At 49.2% G+C, this 19,456-nt stretch overlaps 1 protein-coding gene across 1 annotated transcript; it reads left to right on the forward strand.

The window, feature by feature from the left end:
• Positions 1-16,743: 16,743 nt before the first annotated feature.
• Positions 16,744-19,456, forward strand: LOC121397266 (metaxin-1-like). Its single transcript, XM_041573854.1, has 3 exons — positions 16,744-17,314; positions 17,558-17,640; positions 19,122-19,456. Exons 1-3 carry the CDS (start codon positions 16,976-16,978, stop codon positions 19,408-19,410), a joined length of 711 nt encoding a protein of 236 aa, XP_041429788.1. The 5' UTR covers positions 16,744-16,975; the 3' UTR covers positions 19,411-19,456.

The raw sequence follows: 19,456 nt of genomic DNA on the forward strand, positions 1-19,456 counted from the left end.
AGATGGTGATAGTTGAACAAGATGGAGACAGTAGGGCAGGATGGGGACAGTAGGACAAGATAGTTATAGTTGAACAAGGTGGTGACTGTAGGACAATATGGGGACAGTACGACAAGATGGAGACAGTAGGACAAGATGGAGACAGTATAGCAATATGGAGACAGCAGGACAGGATGGTGATAGTTGAACAAGATATAGACAGTATTACAAGATGGAGACAGTAGGGCAAGATGGAGGCAGTAGGACAAGAAGGAGACAGTAGGGCAAGATGGAGACAGTAGGACTCAATAGTGAGCATAGGACAAGATGGAGACAGTAGAGCAATATGGAGACAGTAGGACAGGATGGTGATAGCTGAACACCATGGAGACAGTAGGACAAGATGTAGACATTTGGACAAGATGGAGACAGTGGGGCAAGATGGAGACAATGGGGTAAGATGGAGACAGAGGGGCAAGATGGAGACAGTAGGACAAGATGGAGAGAATAGGACAAGATGGAGACAGTAGGACAAGATGGTGATAGTTGAACAAGATGGAGACAGTAGGGCAGGATGGGGACAGTAAGACAAGATGGAGACAGTAGGGCAATATGAAGACAGTAGGACAAGATGGAGACAGTAGAGCAATATGGAGACAGTAGGACAGGATGGTGATAGCTGAACACGATGGAGACAGAAGGGCAAGATGGAGACAATAGGACAAGATGGAGACAGTAGGACAAGATGGTGATAGTTGAACAAGATGGAGACAGTAGGGCAGGATGGGGACAGTAAGACAAGATGGAGACAGTAGGACACGATGGAGACAGTAGGACAAGATGGAGATAGTAGAGCAATATGGAGACAGTAGGACAGGATGGTTATAGCTGAACACAATGGAGACAGTAGGACAAGATGGAGACCGTAGGACTAGATGGAGACAGTAGGACAAGATAGAGACAGTAGGGCAAGATGGACAGTAGGGCAAGATGGAGACAATAGGACAAGATGGAGACAGTAGGACAAGATGGAGACAGTAGGACAAGATGGAGACAGTAGGACAAGATGGAGACAATAGGACAAGATGGAGAAAGTAAGGCAATATGGAGACAGTAGTACAAGATGGAGACAGTAGAGCAATATGGAGATAGTAGGACAAGATGGAGACAGTAGAGCAATATGGAGATAGTAGGACAGGATGGTGATAGCTGAACACAATGGAGACAATAGAACAAGATGGTGATAGTGGAACAAGATGGAGACAGCAGGGCAGGATGGGGACAGTAAGACAAGCTGGAGACAGTAGGGCAAGATGGTTATAGTTGAACAAGATGGAGGCAGTATGGCAAGATGGTTATAGTTGAACAAGATGGCGACTGTAGGAAAAGATGGGGACAGTAAGACAAGATGGAGACAAAAGGGCAATATGGAGAAAGTAGAACAAGATGGAGACAGTAGAGCAATATAGAGACAGTAGGACAGGATGGTGATAGTTGAACAAGATGGCGACTGTAGGACAAGATGGGGACAGTAGGACATGATGGAGACAGTAGGGCAACATGGAGATAGAACAGCAATATGGAGACAGTAGGACAAAATGGTGATAGTTGAACAAGATGGAGACAGTATGTAAGGATGGTTACAGTAAAACAAGATGGAGACAGTAGGGCAAGATGGAGACAGTAGGGCAAGGTGGAGACAGTAGGGCAAGGTGAAGACAGTAGGGCAAGACGGAGACAGTAGGACAAGATGGAGACAGTAGGACAAGACGGAGACAGTAGGACAAGATGGAGACAGTAGGACAAGACGGAGACAGTAGGACAAGATGGAGACAGTAGGGCAAGATGGAGATGGTAGGACAACAGAGACATTAGGGCAATATAGAGAGAATACACCCTAGACTAGTGCTAGGAGGCAGAAGTACTATAATGTCCAGGTAGAGACAATACTGAGAAATCTTTTTGGCTTCATGCTGGTACACCCATTGCAGGAATCAAGGCAAAACCTGTGTAAATGAAAGATGAGCAAAGTGGAATGGTGGGTACCCAAGCCTCTTCCCAGTTTAGGGACCTATTCAGCCTTCATCAAACCAGTCCACTGGGGACCTCAGCCGGGCATTAAGCCAAAGGATCTTTATTGAGGGAGGAAGTGGCCCAATGCCAGTGGGTTGCTTCAATGAATTTAAGAATTGGCAGAACCAGACTGCTGGAAGTAAAGAGCCTGTACTCTGTCTGCAGCCTTATAGGCACCTTGGGGAGAAGTTATTACTTAGTTCCTGACAAAGGACCTTATTAATCAGGGCAAGAATGTGGGACTTGCCCCGGGACGTTAGACTGTTGTGTTCCTAAATGATGGGCATCAAGTTTCACTTCAGGAAAAGTGCATGTGAGTGACAGGAGCCTGATGGGTTCATTTGGGTCAGGACTTCAAAGGCTTCATTAAACCTTCCACCTGGAGAGTCGGCAGAGAGGGAGGCCAGGTGTGGGGAGAGGAAGGAGGCAGGTCAGTTGGCAGGTACAGTCATGTCTCTATATACCCCACATACTCCTGCTACTGGGACCATACCTAGCACCCCCCTCAGCAAACAGGGGAACATCTCTAGGGGCACTTTCCCAGGGAAGCCAGTCATGCCCGGGCAATAGGGCACACATTACACATCTCAACAGCATACAAGGGTTACTGGCCCTTTAAGGCTGGCAAATATCAGGGGCTATAGGATGAGCTCAGAGCAAGGCTCTCTGGGATGTTTATTCCTGCAGATCCTCCCCATAAATAAGCGGCTGCAGGGAATAAACAGGAGCCCCCGGGCCCTGCAACGTTACTCGGGAGCCAGGAAGCAAATCCACACACGCCCAGCCCGTCTCCAAACTTCTGTTTTATTGCCATGGCAACGCACAGCATCACAAATAAACAGAAAGCCGAGCTGGGCCCCAAAAAAGAGGCTGCAGTTGTTTCTCTGTTGGGTCACAAAGCAAATGCTGCAATTAGTTACTGATGGGGCAGAAAATACAGTTTCCATAATTTATATCAAGAAAATCATCCAGCCCTTTAGCCTACCAAGCACTGCTGAACTTAAACTCCCACCTTCCCAATGTGACTGTGTTGTGATGTGATCTGCACCAACCGCTGCTTTAGGCACCACTGATAAGAAATATTAATATAAATATTACCACCCTTCCCTACTGACTCCAATTTACATCCCTAGGGCTCGTTTAACAACTGGTCTGCACATAGTCAACACAGTGCAAAGTGCAAATACAGCACTTTACTTAATGACTTTCATAGGCTGGTGGCAAATGCTTTTTGTCCTACTGTCTCCATCTTGCCTTTCTGTCTCCATCTTGTTCTACTGTCTCCATCTTGTTCTACGTTCTCCATCTAGTTCTACTGTCTCCATCTTGCCCTACTGTCTCCATCTTGCCTTTCTGTCTCCATCTTGTCCTACTGTCTCCATCTTGTCCTACTGTCTCCATCTTGTCCTACTGTCTCTATCTTGCCCTACTGTCTCCATCTTTTCCTACTGTCTCCATCTTGTCCTACTGTCTCCATCTAGTTCTACTGTCTCCATCTTGCCCTACTGTCTCCATCTTGCCCTACTGTCTCCATCTTGCCTTTCTGTCTCCATCTTGTCCTACGGTCTCCATCTAGTTCTACTGTCTCCATCTTGCCCTACTGTCTCCATCTTGTCCTACTGTCTCCATCTTGCCCTACTGTCTCCATCTTGTTCTACTGTCTCTATATTGTCCTGCTGTCTCCATCTTGCCTTACTGTCTCCATCTTGTCCTACTGTCTTCATCTTGTCCTACTGTCTCCATCTTGTTCTACTGTCTCCATCTTGTCCTACTGTCTCCATCTTCCTCTACTGTCTCCATATTGTCCTACTGTCTCCATCTTGCTCTACTGTCTCCATATTGTGCTGCTTCCATCTTCACCTAATGTCTCCACCTTCTACTTCTGTCATCATCTTGCTCTCCTGTCTCCCGTGTGTAGTTCTGTCTCTATCTTTCCCTACAGTCTTTATTTTTCCTTCTGTCTCCATTTACTAATTCTTTCTCTATCTTTTCCTATACTACACGAGGTCACCCATTCCGATTAGAAGAAAAGAGGTTCCGCCGCCTAAATATTCGGAAGGGGTTTTTTACAGTGAGAGCTGTGAAGATGTGGAATTCTCTCCCTGAATCAGTTGTACAGGCTGATACATTAGATAGGTACAAGGAAGGGTCGGATGCTTTATTCACCAGTAGCTCCTCCCAGCAGACCGGAGGGAGCCAATGAGATTAGAGGAGGGAAAGGGGTGTTACAGGGAGAGCTGGGAAGTGAATCAGTGGTACAGGCTGATACATTAGATAGGTATAAGGAAGGGTCTGATGCTTTATTCACCAGTAGCTCCTCCCAGCAGACAGGAGGGAGCCAATGAGATTAGAGGAGGGAAAGGGGTGTTACAGGGAGAGCTGGGAAGTGAATCAGTGGTACAGGCTGATACATTAGATAGGAACAAGGAAGGGTTGGATGCTTTATTCACCAGTAGCTCCTCCCAGCAGACAGGAGGGAGACAATGAGATTAGAGGAGGGAAAGGGGTGTTACAGGAAGAGCTGGGAAGTGAATCAGGGGTACAGGCTGATACATTAGATAGGTACAAGGAAGGGTCGGATGCTTTATTCACCAGTAGCTCCTCCCAGCAGACAGGAGGAGCCAATGAGATTAGAGGAGGGAAAGGGGTGTTACAGGGAGAGCTGGGAAGTGAATCAGTGGTACAGGCTGATACATTAGATAGGTACAAGGAAGGGTCGGATGCTTTATTCACCAGTAGCTCCTCCCAGCAGACAGGAGGGAGCCAATGAGATTAGAGGAGGGAAAGGGGTGTTACAGGGAGAGCTGGGAAGTGAATCAGGGGTACAGGCTGATAGATTAGATAGGTACAAGGAAGGGTCGGATGCTTTATTCACCAGTAGCTCCTCCCAGCAGACAGGAGGGAGCCAATGAGATTAGAGGAGGGAAAGGGGTGTTACAGGGAGAGCTGGGAAGTGAATCAGGGGTACAGGCTGATACATTAGATAGGTATAAGAAGGGGTTGGATGGTGTTTAGCAAGTGAGGGAATACAGGGATATGGGAGAGAGCTCATAGTACAAGTTGATCCAGGGACTGGTCTGATTGCCATTTTGGAGTCAGAAAGGAATTTTTCCCCCTCTGAGGCAAATTGGAGAGACTTCAGATGGGTTTTTTGCCTTCCTCTGGATCAACTGGCAGTTAGGCAGATATAAAAAAAAAAAAAAAAAAAGGGTTGAACTTGATGGACGTGGGTCTTTTTTCAACCTTACTTACTACAGTATGTTACTATGTTACTATCTCCATCATGCATTGTTCTTAATTTTGTTCTGTCTCGATGTTCTCCTACTGTTTCCATGTCAAATATAAATGTATTATTTATTAGTATTATTATAATGACCCAGCCATAGAGATCTGCATGCTCGGGCAGCAAACCCTAAATAAAAATATCTGGGTCTATTCAGTGCTGTTGTGCAGATGAGCGGGTGGATCATCTCCCCCTCCAACAGGAGCCACATACCTTCCAGGTGAGATCACGGAGGCCAGGACTTGTATTAACAGGAGGAAGGCTGGGTCCCTGGGCTGAGCAATCGCATCTTTATCTACTGCAAACTCCTCCCTTACACACACTTACATTCAATAAACAATAACAGCCCAACAACTGAAACAACACAATTACCCAAACCTCCAATTCTACAATTATGCCTTCATTTATAATCATTTCTCCTGATTAATCACAAAATCCCTACATTCCCAGATTCTGCTGAGTCTGTTCTGCTGATGTATCAAGTGTTATCCAATCACATCAGGGGGTTGTCAGTGTAATTAGAGCCTCAAAAACTGTCATCAATCTCCTAGTCCCACCCACTGTTAGAGTGATAGGCTCAATGCCTCCCCTCTATAAACTGCCATTCCTATCCTCTAGTCCCACCCACTGTTTGTTACCCCCTTCCTTTCTGATCCCCTATGTCCAGGCTAAAGTATCTCCTCTAGCAGTTCTTGACTGATTAAATAAGGCCGTGGCAATCCTTAGAGATGCCAGTAGGTGATTGTGAGCAGTGGTGGGTCTGTAGACTTCATTTGCTTCCTCTTGGGTGCTGTACCCCACATCAAGCAGTTAATAAGGGGGTCAGTTACAATATGTGCAATGTGAGTGCAGAATAGTTGGCACCACTTTGGTTTGGAGGCATTTGGCACTGGGGAAGCCATGTTGGTGAATGAGATTATAATAAAGGGGAAGGAGACAATACTATACTGTAAGTACCTGGGGCAGGTAAGGGCAGTGTCTTTGAAGCACGTCTCCTCTCCAGAGTAGTGAGCCACTCACTTACCCACGGCTGTATGTTCGGAGGGCATTAAACATGGTGTTTGCTCTGCATTTATATTGATGTGTCTATATGAATGGGTTACTGGGTGTTGTGATGCAAAGTTGCCACCCCAACATGTGACATGCAGAAACCCCAACATCAAATAAACCCTTTTCCATTGCTGTGTCACCCCAATATCTACCCAGGGCAATTAAACCTCCATGCAGAACAATTGGTTCCTCTCCCAATAATCAGTGATCCCTTTCTTCTAGTAATGACCTCTGCCCCAAGATATAACCCACCTGTGTGACATATATCCCTGGGTACAGGTGACACTACATCCCTAACACTATATCACTGGGGTACAGGTGAGACTATATTCCTGGGGTACAGGTAACACTATATCCCTGGGGTACAGGTGAGACTATATCCCTGGGGTACAGGTGATACTATATGCCTGGAGTACAGGTGAGACTATATGCCTGGGGTACAGGTGAGACTAAATTCCTGGGGTACAGGTGAGACTATATTCCTGGGGTACAGGTGAGACTATATTCCTGGGGTACAGGTAACACTATATCCCAGGGGTACAGGTAATACTATATCCCTGGGAACAGGTAGGACTATATCCCTGGGGTAAAGGTAAGACTATATCACTGGGGTGCAGGTAAGACTATATCCCTGGGGTGAAGGTAACACTATATCCCTGGTGTGCAGGTAAGACTATATTCCTGGGGTACAGGTAAGACTATATTACTGGGGTGCAGGTAAGACTATATCCCTGGGTTACAGGTAAGACTATATCCCTGGGGTACAGGTGAGACTATATCCCTGGGGTACAGGTGAGACTATATTCCTGGGGTTCAGGTGAGACTATATCCCTGGGATACAGGTGAGACTATATTCATGGGGTACAGGTGAGACTATATGCCTGGGGTACAGGTGAGACTATATTCCTGGGGTACAGGTGCGACTATATCCCTGGGGTACAGGTGAGACTATATCCCTGGGGTACAGGTGAGACTATATCCCTGGGGTACAGATGAGACTATATTCCTGGGGTACATGTGAGACTATATCCCTGGGGTACAGGTGAGACTATATTCCTGGGGTACAGGTGAGAGTATATTCCTGGGGCACAGGTGAGACTATATCCCTGGAGTACAGGTGAGAGTATATTTCTGGGGTACAGGTGAGACTATATCCCTGGGGTACAGGTGAGACTATATTCCTGGGGTATAGGTGAGACTATATCCTTGGGGTACAGGTGAGACTATATTCCTAGGGTACAGGTAAGACTATATCCCTGAGGTACAGGTAAAACTATATTCCTGGGGTGCAGTTGAGAATATTTTCCTGGGGTACAGATGAGAGTATATTCCTGGGGTAAAGGTGAGACTATATCCCTGGGGTACAGGTGAGACTATATTCCTGGGGTACAGGTGAGACTATATCCCTGGGGTACAGGTGAGACTATATTCCTGGGGTACAGGTGAGATTATATCTCTGGAGAAAAGGTGAAAGTATATTCTTGGGGTACAGGTGAGAGTATATTCCTGGGGTACAGGTGAGACTATATCCCTGGGGTACATGTGAGACTATATTCCTGGGGCACAGATGAGACTATATTCCTGGGGCACAGGTGAGACTACAGTATATCCCTGGGGTACAGGTGAGACTATCTTCCTGGGGTACAGGTAAGACTATATTCCTGGGGTACAGGTGAGACTATTTTCCTGGGGTACAGGTGAGACTATATTCCTGGGGTACAGGTGAGACTATATCCCTGGGGTACAGGTGAGACTATATTCCTGGGGTACAGGTGAGACTATGTCCCTGGGGTACAGGTGATACTATATTCCTGGGGTACAGGTGAGACTATATTCCTGGGGTACATGTGAGACTATATTCCTGGGGCACAGATGAGACTATATTCCTGGGGCACAGGTGAGACTACAGTATATCCCTGGGGTACAGGTGAGACTATCTTCCTGGGGTACAGGTGAGACTATATTCCTGGGGTACAGGTGAGACTATTTTCCTGGGGTACAGGTGAGAGTATATTCCTGGGGTACAGGTGAGACTATATCCCTGGGGTACAGGTGAGACTATATTCCTGGGGTACAGGTGAGACTATATCCCTGGGGTACAGGTGAGTCTATATTCCTGGGGTACAGGTGAGACTATATACCTGGGGTACGGGTGAGACTATATCCCTGGGGTACGGGTGAGAGTATATCCCTGGGGTACAGGTGAGACTATATCCCTGGGGTACAGGTGAGACTATATTCCTGGGGTACAGGTGAGACTATATCCCTGGGGTACAGGTGAGACTATATTCCTGGGGTACAGGTGAGACTATATTCCTGGGGTACAGGTGAGACTATATCCCTGGGGTACATGTGAGACTATATTCCTGGGGCACAGATGAGACTATATTCCTGGGGCACAGGTGAGACTACAGTATATCCCTGGGGTACAGGTGAGAATATCTTCCTGGGGTACAGGTAAGACTATATTCCTGGGGTACAGGTGAGACTATTTTCCTGGGGTACAGGTGAGACTATATTCCTGGGGTACAGGTGAGACTATATTCCTGGGGTACAGGTGAGACTATATCCCTGGGGTACAGGTGAGACTATATTCCTGGGGTACAGGTGAGACTATATTCCTGGGGTACAGGTGAGACTATATACCTGGGGTACAGGTGAGACTATATTCCTGGGGTACAGGTGAGACTATATCCCTGGGGTACATGTGAGACTATATTCCTGGGGCACAGATGAGACTATATTCCTGGGGCACAGGTGAGACTACAGTATATCCCTGGGGTACAGGTGAGAGTATATTCCTGGGGTACAGGTGAGACTATATCCCTGGGGTACAGGTGAGACTATATCCCTGGGGTACAGGTGAGACTATATCCCTGGGGTACGGGTGAGAGTATATTCCTGGGGTACGGGTGAGAGTATATTCCTGGGGTACGGTGAGACTATATTCCTGGGGTACAGGTAGGACTATATTCCTGGGGTACAGGTGAGACTATATTCCTGGGGTACAGGTGAGACTATATTCCTGGGGTATAGGTGAGACTATATTCCTGGGGTACAGGTGAGTCTATATTCCTGGGGTACGGGTGAGACTATATACCTGGGGTACGGGTGAGACTATATCCCTGGGGTACGGGTGAGAGTATATTCCTGGGGTACGGGTGAGAGTATATTCCTGGGGTACGGTGAGACTATATTCCTGGGGTACAGGTAGGACTATATTCCTGGGGTACAGGTGAGACTATATTCCTGGGGTACAGGTGAGACTATATTCCTGGGGTACAGGTGAGACTATATTCCTGGGGTATAGGTGAGACTATATTCCTGGGGTACAGGTGAGTCTATATTCCTGGGGTACAGGTGAGACTATATTCCTGGGGTACAGGTGAGACTATATTCCTGGGGTACAGGTGAGAGTATATTCCTGGGGTACAGGTGAGACTATATTCCTGGGGTACAGGTGAGACTATATTCCTGGGGTACAGGTGAGACTATATTCCTGGGGTACAGGTGAGACTAGATTCCTGGGGTACAGGTGAGAGTATATTCCTGGGGTACAGGTAGGACTATATTCCTGGGGTACAGGTGAGACTATATCCCTGGGGTACAGGTGAGACTATATTCCTGGGGTACAGGTGAGAGAATATTCCTGGGGTACAGGTGAGACTATATTCCTGGGGTACAGGTGAGAGAATATTCCTGGGGTACAGGTGAGAGTATATTCCTGGGGTACAGGTAGGACTATATTCCTGGGGTACAGATGAGAGTATATTCCTGGGGTACAGGTGAGACTATATTCCTGGGGTACAGGTGAGACTATATTCCTGGGGTACAGGTGAGAGTATATTCCTGGGGTACAGGTAGGACTATATTCCTGGGGTACAGGTGAGAGTATATTCCTGGGGTACAGGTAGGACTATATTCCTGGGGTACAGGTGAGAGTATATTCCTGGGGTACAGGTGAGAGAATATTCCTGGGGTACAGGTGAGAGTATATTCCTGGGGTACAGGTGAGACTATATTCCTGGGGTACAGATGAGACTATATTCCTGGGGTACAGATGAGACTATATTCCTGGGGTACAGGTGAGACTATATTCCTGGGGTACAGGTGAGACTATATTCCTGGGGTACAGGTGAGACTATATGTGGTACATGCCCCTGCTACTGGCTGCAATGGGGGTTACTGCACTTGTTTAATCTTCTAGCCACGCCCCCACCATGTGTTCCACTCAGTAGAGCTCTTTCCCACAGTCCCCGGATGTTTCTGTCAGTGAGGCTTGTGCTTCCGGTCAGGACAAGATGGCGACGCCCATGGAGTTGTACTGCTGGAAAGGAGACTGGGGACTTCCGTCTGAGGAGCCGGGGGAGGAGTCATTGTCAGGCTGCAGTTCCGTGTGTTGTGCTGAGAGGTGGGAGGGGCAGTGAGTGTGTGACCGGCGGGTAATGGCTCATTATTGGCTGATAGTGATCAGAGTCTTATTCCTACTGACTGTTTATTGGCTTGTTCTCTCACTACTGACAGACATTGTCTCTACTCGCTGAGGCGCCTGGGGGAAGGAATAGAGGGGAAGCCTCAGCTGTCGGTGTATCCGCTGCTTGTTGTGAATGACGAGTCTGTAGCACAATATATAATAATATAATAATAATATAATAATAAGGAGGAGCCACAGGGATTTGGGTGAATGTGATTGGCTGCACTGATGTCACATGTTTCATTCTCTGGGTGGTTTGTGAGGCCACAGATGTGGGGTCCATGCTGCTCCCCCTTTTATCTCGGTGCTGTGAGGGGTACAATATAGAGTTATAATATAGGGGTACAATATAAGGGTACAATATAAGGGCACAATATAGGGGTACAAAGGGGTACAATAGAAGGGTACAATATAAGGATACAAAATAAGGGTACAATATAGGGGTACAATATAAGGGTACAATATAGGGGTACAATATAAGGATACAATATAGGGGTACAATATAGAGTTATAATATAGGGGTACAATACAGGGGTACCATACAGGGTTATAATATAAGGGTACAATATAGGGGTACAATAGAAGGGTACAATATAAGGATACAAAATAAGGGTACAATATAGGGGTACAATAGAAGGGTACAATATAAGGGTACAATATAGGGGTACAATATAAGGATACAATATAGGGGTACAATATAGAGTTACAATATAGGGGTACAATATAGAGTTATAATATAGGGGTACAATACAGGGGTACCATACAGGGTTATAATATAAGGGTACAATATAGGGGTACAATAGAAGGGTACAATATAGGGGTACAATATAGGGGTACAATATATTGGTACAATATAAGGGTACAATATAAGGGCACAATATAGGGGTACAAAGGGGTACAATATAAGGGTACAATATAGGGGTACAATATAAGGATACAAAATAAGGGTACAATATAGGGGTACAATATAGGGGTACAATATAGGGGTACAATATAAGGGTACAATATAGGGGTACAATATAAGGATACAATATAAGGGTACAATATAGGGGTACAATATAAGGGTACAATATAGAGGTACAATATAAGGGTACAATATAGGGGTACAATATAGGGGTACAATATAAGGGTACAATATAAGGGTACAATATAGGGGTACAATATAAGGGTACAATATAGGGGTACAATATAAGAGTACAATATAAGGGTACAATATAGGGGTACAATATAAGGATACAATACAGGGGTACAATATAGGGGTACAATACAGGGGTATAATATAAGGGTACAATATAGGGGTACAGAGAGGAATAACATACGGCTGAGTCTTTCGCTCCCCCAGGCGTCTGGCTGATCAGTTAGTAGGACCCCCCTCATTTCCTGCACTGTCTGACTGGGTAATGACCCCCAGATAAAATCCCTGTATTTTGGGCGGCCGCCCCCACTATTCCGATGTTTGGCCTGTGAATTGGACAAGGCCCCGACCACAAATCCACAGGGGCCCCTCCTGCTCTCACACTAATGCCTGTGGCTGCTGAGCTGGCAGTTAGGAGCTTCCCAGGAATGACATCACAGACGGCAGTCAGACTCCATAATTAGTGAGAAGCTGAGCTGTATGGCAGCCCCTCACCCTGTGTCCCCCCGTGACCCCTCACATCTTCTCTACTCCAGACCTACGTCAACTTCTCAGGAGCTCCCCTCAAGCTCCATACGATCAGCAACCCCTGGAGAAGCCCCTCAGGTAATGTCATAAGTGTCTCCTCAGGTGACCCACCTCCTACTCACCTGTGTGCCCACATTGTGCCCAATACCCACCTCCTACTCACCCGTGTGCCCACATTGTGCCCAATACCCACCTCCTACTCACCGTGTGCCCACATTGTGCCCAATACCCACCTCCTACTACACTGTGTGCCCACATTGTGCCCAATCCCACCTCCATCACCTGAATGTGCCCACATTGTGCTGCAATAACCCACCTCCCCCACCTGTGTGCCCACATGTGCCATATCCACTCCTACTCACCTGTGTGCCCACATTGTGCCCAATACCCCTCCTACTCACCCGGTGCCCACATTTGTGCCCAATACCCACCTCCTACCTCACCTGATGTGCCACATGTGCTCAAACCCACCTCCTCCTCACCTGTGTGCCCACATTGTGCCCAATACCCACTCCTACTCAACCTGTGTGCCACATTGTGGCCCAATACTCACCTCCGGGTACTCACCCGTGTGCCCACATTGTGCCCAATACCCACCTCCTACCACCCGTGTGCCCCACAGTGTGGCCCAAGTACCCACCTCTACTCACCTGGTTTGCCCACATTGTGCCCAAACCCACGCTCCTACTCACCTGTGTGCCCACATTGTCCAATCACGCACCTCCTACTCACCCGTGGTGCCCCATTGTGGCCAGTACCCCACCTCTACTCACTGTGTGCCCAAGTGTGCCCAATACCCACCCCTACTCACCTTTGCCCCACATTGTGCCCAATACCACCCCTACTCACCTGAAATGTGCCACATGTGCCCAATACCCACCTCTACTCACCTGTTTGCCCCATGTGCCCACCCTGACAATAATCAAGATACAAGGATAACCAGATATTGTGACGGGCTGAAACCCACCTCCCCTACTGCTTTCCCTGATGGGTTGCCCACATTCGTGCCAATACCCCTCCTCCCTCCCTGTGTGCCCACATTGTGACCAATACCTAAAAACACCTCCTACTCACCTGATGTGCCCACAATTGGTGCTTCCAAATCCACCTCCTACTCACCTTTGCCACATTGTGCCCAATACCCACCTCCTACTCACCTGATGTGCCCACATTGTGCCCAATACCCACCTCCTCCTCACCTGATGTGCCCACATTGTGCCCAATACCCACCTCCTACTCACCCGTGTGCCCACATTGTGTCCAATACCCACCTCCTACTCACCTGTGTGCCCACATTGTGCCGAATACCCACTTCCCTACTCACCTGTGTGCCCACATTGTGCCAATACCCACCTCCTAACTCACACTGTGTGCCCACATTGTGCCCATACCCGCACCTCATACTCACCCGGTGCCCACATTGTGCCAATATCCCACCTCCTACTCACCCTGTGCCTACATTGTGCCAATGCCCCTCCTACTCATCCTGTGTGCCCACATGTTGCCATACCCACCTCCTACTCATCGTGTGCCACATTGTGCCCAATATCCCACCTCCGTCACTCACCTGTGTGCCCACATCATGCCCAATGTCCACCTCCTACTCACCTGTGTGCCCACATTGTGCCTAATACCCACCTCCTACTCACCTGTGCCCACACTGTGCCCAATACCCACCTCCTACTCACCTGTGTGCCCACATTGTGCCCAATACCCACCTCCTACTCACCTGTGTGCCCACATTGTGCTCAATACCCACCTCCTACTCATCTGTGTGCCCACATTGTGCCCAATACCCACCTCCTACTCACCTGTGTGCCCACATTGTCCCATACCCACCTCGCTACTCACCGTGGTGCCCACATTGTGCCTAATTCCCACCTCTACTCACCTGTGTGCCCCACATTGTGGCCCAAATTATCACCTCCTGCCACCTGTGTGCCCACATTGTGCCCAATACCCACCTCCTACTCACCTGATGTGCCCACATTGTGCTCAATACCCACCTCCTCCTCACCTGTGTGCCCACATTGTGCCCAATACCCACCCCCCCTGCCTACTCACACTGTGTGCCCACATTGTGGCCAATACCACCTCCTACTCACCCGTGTGCCCATTGTGCCCAATACCCAACTCCTACTCACCTGATGTGCCCAACATTTGTGCCTCATACCACCTCCTCTCCCACCTGTGTGCCCACATTGTGCCCAATACCCACCTCCTACTCACCTGTGTGCCCACATTGTGCCCAATACCCACCTCCTACTCACCCGTGTGCCCACATTGTGCCCAATACCCACCTCCTACTCACCTGTGTGCCCACAGTGTGCCCAATACCCACCTCCTACTCACCTGTTTGCCCATTGTGCCAATACCCACCTCTCTCTCCACCTGTGTGCCCACATTGGTGCGCAATACGGCACCCTCCTACTCACCCGTGTGCCCACATTGTGCCCAATACCCACCTCCTACTCACCTGTGTGCCCACAGTGTGCCCAATACCCACCTCCTACTCACCTGTTTGCCCACATTGTGCCCAATACCCACCTCCTACTCACCTGATGTGCCCACATTGTGCCCAATACCCACCTCCTACTCACCTGTTTGCCCACATTGTGCCCAATACCCACCTCCTAACTCCACCTGATGTGGCCCACATTGTGCCCAATACCACCCCTCCTCACTGTGTGCCCACATTGTGCCCAATACCCACCTCCTACCACCTGAATGTGCCCATTGTGCCCAATACCCCAGCTCCTACTCACCTGTTTGCCACATTGTTGCCCAATACCCACCTCGCTAACTCACCTTGATGTGCCACACTTGTGCCCAAACCCACCTCTCTCACCTGATGTGCCCACATTGTGCCCAATACCCACCTCCTACTCACCCGTGTGCCCACATTGTGTCCAATACCCACCTCCTACTCACCTGTGTGCCCACATTGTGCCGAATACCCACCTCCTACTCACCTGTGTGCCCACATTGTGCCCAATACCCACCTCCTACTCACCTGTGTGCCCACATTGTGCCCAATACCCACCTCCTACTCCCCCGTGTGCCCACATTGTGCCCAATACCCACCTCCTACTCACCCGTGTGCCTACATTGTGCCCAATGCCCACCTCCTACTCACCTGTGTGCCCACATTGTGCCCAATACCCACCTCCTACTCATCTGTGTGCCCACATTGTGCCCAATACCCACCTCCTACTCACCTGTGTGCCCACATCATGCCCAATGTCCACCTCCTACTCACCTGTGTGCCCACATTGTGCCTAATACCCACCTCCTACTCACCTGTGCCCACACTGTGCCCAATACCCACCTCCTACTCACCTGGTGCCCACTTGTTGCCCAATACTCCACCTCCTACTCACCTGTGTGCCACATTGTGCTCAATACCCACCCTCCCTGAACTCATCTGTGTGCCCCCCAACCAAAAATTTTTGGTGGGGCCCCCAATACCCCAACTCCTACTCACCTGTGTGCCACATTGTGCCGCAATACCACTCCTCACCACTGTGTGCCCACATTGTGCCCAATACCCACCTCCTACTCACCTGTGTGCCCACATTGTGCCTAATACCCACCTCCTACTCACCTGTGTGCCCACATTGTGCCCAATACTCACCTCCTACTCACCTGTGTGCCCACATTGTGCCCAATACCCACCTCCTACTCACCTGTGTGCCCACATTGTGCTCAATACCCACCTCCTACTCACCTGATGTGCCCACATTGTGCCCAATGTCGTGTCTCACCCACAGCTCCGCCCCTGCCCCAAACTCAAGTCCTGATGGAGCTCAATGTTCACCTCAGGAAGCAGCGAAGTCTTTTCCCTGGGGATGTGCAGTTTGTCCAGCAGGGGGAGCTACTAAATCCTTATGTATAATGTACATTATGTGGGAATATTTCCTAAACCCAATAAGGATTCCTTCTGGCATTTGGATCAAGCTGACAGTTTGGCTCTGGTCATGTGATTTATTTTATCCTTCATTGATTTCAATTAGTGATGCTTTTTCAGCAGGATTTGAATTCGGCCGAATCCTTCTGTCTGACCCAACCAAATCCGAATCTTAATCAGCATATGCAAATTAGGGGCAGGGAGGGAAATCACATGACTTTTTGTCACAAAACAAAGAAGTAAAAAATGTTTTTCCCTCCCCTAATTTCTATATGCAAATTAGAACTGAGTTTGGTATTCAGCCGAATCTTTTACAAAGGATCCGGGGGTTGGGCCCAATACAATATAGTGGATTTGGTACATCCCTAATTAAATATGTAAATTGGGCCTTTCAGCTGGAGAAGCAAACGCAGCCGCGAGACAGGGAGCCACGCCTCTATTCCTGGGGGCGGAGCAGCGGTGTATAGAGTGAGGTGCCACGCCCCCTGCTGGAAGGACACGCCCAGTGCAGCTCTTTCTTCCCATAGAAATACATTGGTGATTATAATGTGTCTGCCAGACAAGGGGCGGATACATTGGGCTTCATCTCCTGCCTGTGCTGGTGAGTCTGACCTCTGGGGGTGCTATTACTTTTACACTCATAGTATTACTTCCCTGCTGGGGACACTTGCTTGGGGTTCATACCATGTATTGCCCCCCGCTCACCGCCCACAGATTGGCAGCTTCTCGGTGGAGAGGAAGAATAAGGTGGCGCACACCAGGAAGTGGCACACTGAGTCCCCCAACTTTTTCCTCCCCAACCAGATGCACAAGCGCAACATGGAGCGACTCAAGCTGATCCGGGGGGAGAGTTGGAGGGAGGAGGATGAGGAGATGGAGGGGCGGGTGAGTCTGTGCTTGGGGGGTGTCAATATAATGGGGGTAATTGTTATACACAGGGATTATTGTACAATATGGGGCTCATAGTGCCCCCAGGTATAATCCTTGTACCTAAATTGGAAGCTCCTCCTCTTACAAGAAGACTTGGGGTTGGAGCTGTGGTGCAGTTATATTTCACCGGCACCCCCCATCCTGCAGCACCCCCCGCACCCCATGTCTGACTATAAGTCTGCGCCCCACGCCCCCCAGCTCTACACCGATGCCCACGAATGGGTCCCCCTCCTGTCCCAGTCTCTCGACAAAAACAACAACTTCTTCTTCTTTTGGGAATGGTAGGTACCCACAAAATCTGGGGGGGCAGGGGCAGTAGCAAGTGTTGGGAGTGGCCCCAGTTGGGCTAAAGTGGGGGTGCTGAAAGGCATGCTGGGAAACAGGATTGGGGAGAGTGGGCAAAACAGAAGGTTAAGGGTGCAGCACTGCATGCTGGGAGATTGGGGGTGCAGAAGGACATACTGGGAGATTGGGGGTGCAGAAGTTTGCTTGGAGATTGGGGGTGCAGAAGACATGCCGAGATTGGGGGGTGCAGAAGGACAACTGGAGCCTTGGGGGGTGCAGAAGGACATGCTGGGGAGATTGGGGGGTGCAGAAGGACATGCTGGAGATTGGGGGTGCAGAAGGACATGCTGGGAGATGGGGGTGCAGAAGGACATGCTGGAGATTGGGGTGCAGAAGGACAACCTGGAGATTGGGGGTGGCAGAAGGACATGCTGGGGATTGGGGTTGCAAGAAGGACATGCTTCGGAGATTGGGGTGCAGAAGGGACATATCTGGGAATATGGGGGTTGCAGAAGGACATACTGGAGATTGGGGGTGCAGAAGGACATAGCTGGAGATTGGGGGTCAGAAGGACATACTGGGAGATTGGGGGTGCAGAAGGATATACTGGGAGATTGGGGGTGCAGAAGGTATACTGGGAAGATTGGGGGTGCAGAAGGACATACTGGGAGATTGGGTGCCAGAAGGACATACTGGGAGATTGGGGGTGCAGAAGGACATACTGGGAGATTTGGGGGGGTGCAGAAGGACATACTGGGAGATGGTGGGTGGGAGATTGGGGGTGCAGAGGAGGACATACTGGGAGATTGGGGGGTGCAGAAGGACATACTGGGAGATTGGGGTGCAGAAGGACATACTAGGGAGAATATGGGGGTGCAGAAACTGGGAGATTGGGGGTGCAGAAGGACATACTGGGAGATTGGGGATGCAGAAGGACATAACTGCGAGATTGGGGAGCAGAAGGACACTGGGAGATTGGGGGTGGACAGAAGGACATAACTGGGAGATTGGGGGTGCAGAAGGAATTACTGGAGTTGGGGTGCAGAAGGACAATACTGGGAGATTGGGGGTGCAGAAGGGACATACTGGGAGATTGGGGGTGCAGAAGGACATACTGGAGATTGGGGGTGCAGAAGGTCATACTGGGAGATTGGGGGATGCAGAAGACATACTGGAGATGGGGATCAGAAGGACATAGCTGCGAGATGTTGGGTGCAGAAGGACATACTGGGGAGATTGGGGGTGCAGAAAGGACTACTGGGAGATTGGGGGTGCAGAAGGACATACTGGGAGATTTGGGGTGCAGAAGGACATACTGGGAGATTGGGGGTGCAGAAGGACATACTGGGAGATTTGGGGTGCAGAAGGACATACTGGGAGATTGGGGGTGCAGAAGGACATACTGGGAGATTGGGGGTGCAGAAGGACATACTGGGATCCTATACACATGACAGATTGTCCTCTTTTTCTCTTGTAGCTCCGCCTCCCTGGATGTCCATGTGTTCAGCCACTTGGCCCCTATACTGAATGCCAAACTGCCCAACAATAAACTGCACCTGAGCTCTCTGCCCAACCTGTACCTGTTCTGCAGCTCCATCATCACAGTCTACTTCCCCTGGGCACTTGCCCCCGGCTCTAAATCTGCCCCTGGGAGAAACCACCTACATTCCACTTGTAGCGCTAATATTGGGGCAATTTCACTGGTGGCAGTTACATGGGGTTCAATTAACCCTCTCACCCATCAACTGAATCCAATGCAGCTTTAGAGGAACTGCTCCTAGGTTGTCCCTATCTAGTTTTGGTGCCCGTTCT

The sequence above is a fragment of the Xenopus laevis genome, chromosome 8L (assembly GCF_017654675.1).
Source record: "Xenopus laevis strain J_2021 chromosome 8L, Xenopus_laevis_v10.1, whole genome shotgun sequence".
Classification (NCBI taxonomy): domain Eukaryota; kingdom Metazoa; phylum Chordata; class Amphibia; order Anura; family Pipidae; genus Xenopus; species Xenopus laevis.